Below are 8,581 nucleotides of genomic sequence, written 5' to 3'. Positions count from 1 at the left end.
TGGGTGGACAGATGGATGGATGAGTGGTTGGATGGACAGATGGATGGATGGGTGGGTAGGTGGACAGATGGGTGGGTGGACAGGTGGATGGGCAGTGGGTGGAAAGGTGGGTGGGTGGACAGATGGAGGAGTGACTGGATGGATGACAGAAGAAAGGAAGGATGAACAGAAGGTAGGGATGGAGGGTTGGATAGATGGAAGGAAAAATGAGAGGAGGGAAAGAAGGAATGGACAGGAGAATAGGAGGGAGGCTGTGTGGACACACAGGCAGTGTGACAAACGAGGATGAAAGGAAACGTGGGGGACAATGACTTCAGTGGAGGACAATGACTTCAAGCAAAGCTGAGCCTGGCGGCGCGGGGGTGCCCCCACCCAACTGAAACAGATGTCCGTGTCTTTCTTCTCTGAAGCCAATCGCGCAAGCTTCTGCTGGAGGGACTCTCAGTCCGTCCTGAGCTCCACAGCCAAGGCAGTGCCCCTGGGAGTCTGTTTATCCCTGGCGGGCTCTGGTGGTCACGGGGAGCCACCGACGAGCCCTCCCCCCGCAGGCCTGCCTGGATCTCAGGACGCCAGTTAAAATCAAGTGGCTGTACCAGGTGGAGTTTTCCCATAGATGTTTCTGGGTGGTGCGAGAACACGTTTGTTTTCAAAGAATATTTCCGAAATTTTGAAAACGCTGAGGATCCAGGTCCAGTGGCAATCACCGATACGAGTGCCTCCCACCTGCCTAGCCCACGGGGGCCCTTCCCGCTTAGAGAAAGTTCTGAGACTTCAGGGCAACCGTTGATAAACAGTTGCCATCAGCAGCCACACATCCGCACGCCCCTGCTCTGCCCCCCAAAGCCGGCGGCCGACATTGGCAGGAATCTGGAGCTGGGGGGCATCTGTGACCCCCTCTCCTGTGGCTGCCTGTCCGACTCAGGCTTGCTCGTTTCAGCCGCCTTCAGAGTAAGAGAATCTGGAGCGGGGAGCGGAGTTTGCGTCTGTTACTGATTTCACACATCAGGGTTTCCATGTTGGGGTTTATGATTAGAGGACGCGTTTCATTAATCATAACTTTTAAAAAGAGAAGAAACAAAACTCGAAGCCCGGGGGCCTTGCTGGTGGTGCAGGGGTTAAGTCTCAGCACTATGAAGCTGTGGGCAAGTTTGATCACCTGTCACCGGCCAGGGAGTGACCCACAGGGTGCAGCAGACCTCTCCTGTCTCCCCTCAGCAGTGGGCTTCAGTCCATCTGCCTGTGCTGCTCCCCACTCTGTCTCTGGGGAATCCTTTCCCCTGTCCCCACACCTTGGGCCTGCACCCCAGCTCTTGTATGCTTGGATAGATAAAATAAATCTTTTAAAAATAACTAAATAAAAAGAACGAAAAGCCCAGTCGGCCCATTCCCAAAGAGGCTTTTGTCTCTTGCCTGCTGATTCTCTCCTGTCCCCTGCGCTCTCTGTGCTGATGTAGCTGAGTCTCCTTGGCTTCCTCCCTGCCCCATCACTGGGCCCTGGTTCTCCCACCTCCAGGAGCTTCTCCGGCACCCCAAGGACATGACATGTGCGGGCATCTTTCAGGTCAAGGTTGAGCATTTCCAGACTCTCCTGACCTTGTGGCGACCTGCCCGTCACACACCTGTCCGGTCGCGGGAAGAACCCATTTCTTGCCCTCGCCAGGATCCCTCCGGATCCCGTTTCTTTCCCTGCTGGGAGAGGCCAGCCAGCGGGGACCACCGCAGGAGGCTCCCCTCATTCTGAAGCTGCTATTAACACACCTGGCTCTAGACCCTCGTGCCGAACGGACTCTGCTGTTGGGGTAGCTTCAGGGCTACCGCTCCGCAGCCCTTGCTTCACCACAGAGCAGGCGCTGTCCCTTTTAAAAAGCCCCAATCGACTTGCTTTTCCTGCTCAGCCTGTGGCTGGAGTCAGGGAGGCCAGCCTCACGCAAGCAAGTTGCCTTAACCGCCGACTCTGCGGTGATCCTCTCCTTCCAGATTGTCCTCTGGGGCCGGACTGAGAAATGCCTGAAGGAGACGACGGAGGAGATTCGGCAAATGGGCACTGAGTGTCACTACTTCATCTGTGACGTGGGCAACCGGGAGGAGGTGTATCAGAAGGCCAAGGCTGTCCGGGAGAAGGTGAGTGGCCTGCCCCAGGGTGGCCGGCCAGAGGGCCCCTCTGGCCCACCAGAGCAGTGCTGTGTGCAGATGTGCGTGCCCGCGTGCCTGTGCGTGTGTTGCAGGGTGGGGGTTCGGGTGTGGGTTGCCGGTGTAACAGGAGTGTCCCCTGGTGTCCCCTTGGGAGTCTGGACCTTGTTTCTTTCCTGGCGCAGTGGGGCTTGAGGACAAAGGTCCCTCTGCCCTGGTAGGGCCCCTCCCAGCTGGACCCTCGTTGAGACTGACCCCCGGGATTGCCCGGGCCCTGCGGAGTGTCCAGCGCATGGAGCATTAGCTGTTCACGGGATATCCCGCGCTTATCACAAATGCGCTCTGCGCCAGGTGGATCGTGGCCCTCGGTTATCCCTCAGCCTCCCTCAGAACCATCTTGCGAATCAAGACCGGGAGCCTTGTGGCTGCCCAGGGCCACGGGCAGGGCTGGGGCTCAGGGCCCCACGCAGGCCACGGGCTGGCAGCCCTCACGGCCCTGCCCCTCTCCCCGCAGGTGGGCGACATCACCATCCTGGTGAACAACGCCGCAGTGGTCCACGGGAAGAGCCTGATGGACAGCGACGACGACGCCCTTCTCAAGTCCCAGCACATCAACACCCTCGGCCAGTTCTGGGTACGCCCGTCCCGGGGCCGTAGGAGAAGGGAGGGCGGTTCAGCACAGCTCGGGGGCAGGCCGGGGGTGTCCAGTGACCAGGGATGGGCAAGAGGACTGACCAGCAGGCAGCTGGACGCTCTGAAATGTGGAGCTCAGACCCCACAGTCGTGGCCCTCGGCCCCTTCCTCGGACTGCCAAGTGCCTGGCAGCCGCCAGCCTCAGGCCCGGGGTCTTTGCCACCGACTGAGGGGCGCTGGGCGCTGCAGCTGCTCTGCCTGACACCCCGCCCGCCCGCAGACCACCAAGGCCTTCCTGCCACGCATGCTGGAGCTGCAGAACGGCCACATCGTGTGTCTCAACTCCGTGCTGGCTCTGTCCGCCATCCCGGGCGCCATTGACTACTGCACGTCCAAGGCCTCGGCCTTCGCCTTCATGGAGAGCCTGACCCTGGGGCTGCTGGACTGCCCGGGCGTCAGTGCCACCACCGTCCTGCCCTTCCACACCAGCACCGAGATGTTCCAGGGCATGAGGGTCAGGTCAGTGCGCAGGGGCCCACCTCCGCCACCCCCGCACACCCACCAGTGGCCTGCACTGGGGAGAGGCCGCTGGTGTGTGCAGGCCAGAGCCCTTTCTCTCTGGTGTCGTCTCCGGCTGGACGCTGGTATGGCCTAGGAGGCTGCTTCTTGGGTCAGGGCCTTTAGCAGAGTGCTGGTGCTGAGTGGATTACTACTGCGCTATAAAGAGAGAACAGGGGATTGATACAGGAGCAGGATGGAGGAGCTGCAAGAACACCATGGCCAGCAAAAGAAGCCAGAGACAATGCTCTCTTTAGAGCATTCTGAGTAATTCTGGAACAGGCCAGTCTGGGCCCTCGTCATTAAAAGCAGAGCTGTGGCCACACCTGGGGGTAGAGATGTAGCCTGGGAGGCACCAGAGAGAACTTTCTAGGCTTTTAGAACTGGTCTGTCTTGTTAAGCCAGGTGATGGCTACATGGGTAAAAATTAATCCCTTTACCCTTCAGACTCATGCCTTTTATTGTATGCAAATCTGGCCCGTGAGGTCCCCGTGAAGGGCAGGGGTCAGAGCCCAGCTCCAGAGCCAGGCCCTCACGGGGCTAGCTCACCTGGAGGCCAGTTCTTTCCCGCTCTGGCCCCACAGGCTGACTTGCAACATGGCGTGAGCGCGTGATAGAATGTCCCCTGCTGGGGTTCTGTGTCCGGGACAGAGTGGGGCCTACCTAGGAACCCCACATGCGACCCTCTGATGACGTGTGGCTAGGACGGGACCTACAGCGACAGACCAGTGAAACGGAGAATTGCCCAAATGATTTCTGTGGTTTTTGCCGTGGAACCTATGATGTGAGATTTGCCTGCACCCCAAAATGAGGATGACCAGGCAGGGTGACCCTGAGAATTCAGGGAGACCATGGGTGGACAGTGTTTTGCATACTTGTGTCCCTGGGGGCCCTCCGGATGCCTTTGCTGATCTGAGGAGGGACAAGCATGGTCCCGGTGACCGAGAATCAAAATCCCGGCTTTGGCAGTAGGCCTCAGCTGCTGTGTGACTGCAGAATGTTGAGCTAAGTTTTCTACTCTCTCTGCGCTTTACTCTGCTTGTCTGTGAAAGTGTCAACATGACACATACCGCTGAGGGTCCTCAGGATAATCATTTGGCACGCAAATGAGCACTGATTCTGATGCAGAAGAGGCTGGATCAGTGACAATTAATGCTCCATGTTGCTTTTTTTGGCAGATGGAGACCTGGTTTGTTTTTTTCATCTGTGCATACAGGAGGTGCTCAATAAATGCATGTAGCAGGGGAAATTGCATGCGAGAGCAACAGGGGCAACCCAGGGTTCTCAGTGGCACCCTGGCCCGTCCAGCCCTGTCTTAGCTCTGGAAGGGAAATCCAAGCTTCCCCCAGTTGCTTTCTCCACAGTGGTTCATTGACCACCCAAACTTCCTGGGGTCACACCCCAGTCTGCAGCTCCCCACGGCCCGGGATGGGAAGCCACTGGTTAGGGCACAGAGGTGGGTGCTATTATTTGTAAATCGCTGTTCACTGATCTTGGGTGTTACAGCCACAAAGACACTTTATAAACGCTGCCGCCTTTGGGCTTCATCATCCCTGGGAGGACACCAGTGGCCCCATTTCACAGGCCAAGAAGCTGAGGCTCAGAGAAGCGGAGTTACTTGCCTAAGGCCATACAGCGAGACATTGGCTGACACGCCGTTTCCCCGAGTTTCTGCTGCCTCCGTGGGAGTTAATAGGTCTGCGGGTTCCTGTATACCCATCACACCCACCGCGGAGGGAAAGGAGAAAGTCCCGCCCGCAGGCAAGCAGAGGGTCCTCTGCCAGGTCCTCTTGCAGGGGTCTGACCCGGAGGGGCCCCCGAGGCCCTCTGAGCTTGGTCTATCTAGGCTGTGGCCCCTCCGCCCAGTAGTAGCCGCCGCCCAGGGAGGGACTGGAGGAGGCTGTCTGTCCAGCCCTCAGGCCCAGCATCAGAGAGCTGCTCCAGTTTTCTCTGGAGACCCCGGGGGCACTGTGGGCGTGGCAAGGAAGCCTGGGGTGGGGGGTGAGATCCTGGGGCTCTCTGAGACCTGGTGACTCATCACCCTTAATCCTGGGTGCCAGAGCGGCTCCCAAGTATTTGTGGGATTGAGGTCAGAGCCTCAGCCCTGCACCTACAGGCCCAGGAGGGTGGGGCAGCCGCAGACAGGCACGGAGCATCGACCCAGGACTCAGGCTTGTACACCCGGGTTGACTCTCCGTGTCCCGAACCTCAATTCCTTATCTGTAAGTTGGAGCAAAGGACGCCTATGAAGCTAGCACAGGCCTGGCACTTGGGAGCGTCGTCATCACGGGAGGGCAGAGTATCTCTGAACAAGCGTGTGCAGTCCCCGAAGTTTGCTTATCCAATCATTTATCAGCTCCATGGAAGGCTCTGAGAGTGAGTGAGTGAATGAGTGGACAAAAATGAGTGAGTCAGCAAAGTAGGCCGGAAAGGATATCCCAGCAGACTGTCTGCCTCCGGACAGGTCAAGCAGGACACACCGGGGGAATGGCAAAGATTCAGTGTTCATCCACTGGGCAGGCATTTATTGAGCACCTACTGTATGCTGCCCTACTAAGTGCTGGAGCTACAGCGGGAAGCCAGAGCAGCCTGGTCCTCACAAAACTGAGTCTGCTGGGGGAGAGAGGCCATTCACAAAGAAACAAGCAGACAGGCCAGACCATTCTAGATGCGGCAAATGGCACCCAGGAAATTATCGGGGGGGGGGGTACGATCAGAAACCCCCGAGTGGATGGGGCAGAGGCACCATCCTGAGGGGGAGCTTGCGGGGAGCAGACTATGGGGCAGAATGTAAGTGAGTGAGCAAGCAGGAGCTTGTCCGGGACTGCGGGAGTGCAGGCTGGTGAGAGGGGTTTGCGGTAGACAGGGCCAAGTGAGCAGAACTCTTATGTGGGGGAGCCCCAGGCAAGAGCAGGGAGATTTGAGCAGGACAGTGACACTGGCCATTTGAAGGGGCCCTGTGGGCGCTTTGGAGAATGGGTCCTGGGTGGGTAAGCTAGACGCCTTGATTCTCAAGGGGAGACACCTATGAGCTGGGAGTACTGTGGGGAATGAGGAACTCCAGCACTTTGGGGGCGGCAGGAGAGGAGGGTTTATAGAACGAGAAGTGTTCAAGGGGAGGAGAGAATTGGATTGGGCCTCGGGTATCCCAAACAGAAGAAGCCAAAGGGTGCTCCGGATGTGTTAGCTACTGAGGCTGACGGCAGAAGTCCTTGCTTCTCTAGGACAAACCCACATCATCTCCTCCTGCATGCAGGTTTCCCAACCTCTTCCCCCCACTGAAGCCGGAGACGGTGGCCCGGAGGACCGTGGAGGCTGTGCAGCTCAATCAGGCCCTCCTCCTGCTCCCCTGGACCATGCACGCCCTCATCATCTTGAAAAGGTAGGGGCTGGTGGGGAAAGCTCTGTCAGGCCCAGGCTGGCATTTCCCCTTCTCCTTCGGAGCCTGTGGGGCAGGGCCCTTGGGCAGGTGAATGCACAGGGTGATCGATTGGTCATGTCTGCTGTGGGCATGACAGGTGGGGCCCCTGGGCAGTGGTTCTTCAACTCAGTGGTCTCAGGACCGTTTTTTGCAGCCTTAAAAATTACTGAGGAACCCAAAGAGCTTTGTCTACGTGAACTATTCACCATGCGAGGAAAAGTCTTAGAAGATTTTCCTATTTGTTTATACTTAAAATATTTATAAAAAGCAACCACAAACCCATTCTATATTAACATAAATACGATATTTTCATGAAAAGAGGCACATTTTCCAAAAAACAAAAATGTTGTGAGAAGAATGGCTTTGTTTTACATTTTTGCAAAGCTTTTATTGTCTGACTTAATTAAAGACAACTGGACTCTTGTATCTGCTTCTGATTTTAATCCATGTGATAGCACATGTCATAGAACCTCTGGAAATTCTGACAGTACACCCACAAGAGTGAAAAAGGCAATTTTTTATTATTATAATAGTAGCTGTATAAAAATAATTTGGCTCCCAGACCCATGAAGAGATCTCAGGTAACCCCCACAAAGGTCCCTCCTGGGCCACACTTTGCGAACTGCTGTTCTAGAGACAAGCCCCGGGTCCAACCTACAGGAAATATACCCAGGGGTCTTGAGGTCTTGATGCCAAAGGCTGGGTCTCGTAGAAAGGTCATGGGACCAGCCGGGTGGGAGTTACGAGGGCAAGAGCTGGGCTGTATAGCTGGGCTACGACAGTTGCTTCTGCCCACCCTACTTGGAAACAGCTGTTTCTGCACTTCCTTGAAGCCCCCCATGGCGGGCGCGTGGCCAGGGGATTGTGAGGGGCGCTCTCCTGCACCCCCCCGCGTGGCTGCTCTGACCTCCTCTCTCCCCCTCTCCCCCGCCCCCAGCATACTCCCGCAGGCCGCCCTGGAGGAGATCCACAAATTCTCAGGAACCTACACCTGCATGAACACTTTCAAAGGGAGGACATAGGGCAGGACCAGAGAGGCCCAGTCCCAAGCCACGGCGCCCGCAGGGCTGCCCCTGGGCACCGGCCACGGCCTGTCGCCGGCACACTCTGCAGGGTGAGCAGGACAGCTGCGGACCCGGGGGAGGATGCGGCCGCCCCGGCCAGCCCCAGGACCTTTGCACAGGACCGACGGGCGTGACTGACCCCCATGGGGAGGCAAGAAGCAGCCAGCGGCCACCTTGACACTCGGTACCTGTCTCGTTGTGTAGAGCTTGTTGCTCACCTTCTCCAGTCTAACCAGCCTCAGCAGCGTGCACAGACTGTCTCGGGAGGGTCCGCCCCACGGCCCTCCTTCCCCTCCAAAACCCACTCATCCTCAGCTTGCGCAAACCAGTTGAACGGCAGGAATGAAAAATAAAAAGATGGCTTTTGCGAGCTCCGCTGTGGAAATCCGTGGCCACCCTGGCTCTTGGTGGGCAGGGGGAGGGGCCGATGGCAACCACAGACCCGTCCTCTGGTGAGCGCTGGCCCAGCTGCCCGGAGCCGAGGGGCGAGAAGAGAGGCGAGATTGGGAAAGACTCGGAGGCCAGGCCGGGCGGGGCGACTCGGGGGGGTGTGCCTCCCCGACAGCCGAGGCCTGGGGGCCGCTCTGCTCCCCAGCGCCCCGCTGGCACCACCACGAACGAATCTGCCCAGAGCTGCCCTGTGCCCTGCCACAGCCCCCCGCCTCCACAGCCCCCACCTGGGGGAGGAGCCCCAGCCTTTTCTGAGCACCCCGGTCCAGCCGGCGTGTCCTGGGGGTGTTTCTGAGCAGCCAAAGCCCTGAAGACCCCAGCACAG

At 57.9% G+C, this 8,581-nt stretch overlaps 1 protein-coding gene across 1 annotated transcript in view; it reads left to right on the top strand.

The window, feature by feature from the left end:
- The window catches only part of DHRS3 (dehydrogenase/reductase (SDR family) member 3), a 33,669-nt gene extending 25,493 nt beyond the window's left edge, over positions 1–8,176 (top strand). The window contains exons 2-6 of the mRNA XM_004678521.2: positions 1,978–2,121; positions 2,645–2,764; positions 3,044–3,282; positions 6,578–6,703; positions 7,680–8,176. Coding sequence (XP_004678578.1) covers positions 1,978–2,121; positions 2,645–2,764; positions 3,044–3,282; positions 6,578–6,703; positions 7,680–7,764 — 714 coding nt within the window. The 3' untranslated portion in view covers positions 7,765–8,176. The remainder of the gene's footprint in view (positions 1–1,977; positions 2,122–2,644; positions 2,765–3,043; positions 3,283–6,577; positions 6,704–7,679) is intronic.
- Positions 8,177–8,581: the final 405 nt, after the last annotated feature.

The sequence above is a fragment of the Condylura cristata genome, unplaced genomic scaffold, assembly GCF_000260355.1.
Source record: "Condylura cristata isolate star-nosed mole 26May11 unplaced genomic scaffold, ConCri1.0 scaffold00008, whole genome shotgun sequence".
Classification (NCBI taxonomy): Eukaryota; Metazoa; Chordata; class Mammalia; order Eulipotyphla; family Talpidae; genus Condylura; species Condylura cristata.
Note: the sequence above shows the minus strand (reverse complement) of the source record. Positions and strands in the feature narration are given on the sequence as shown.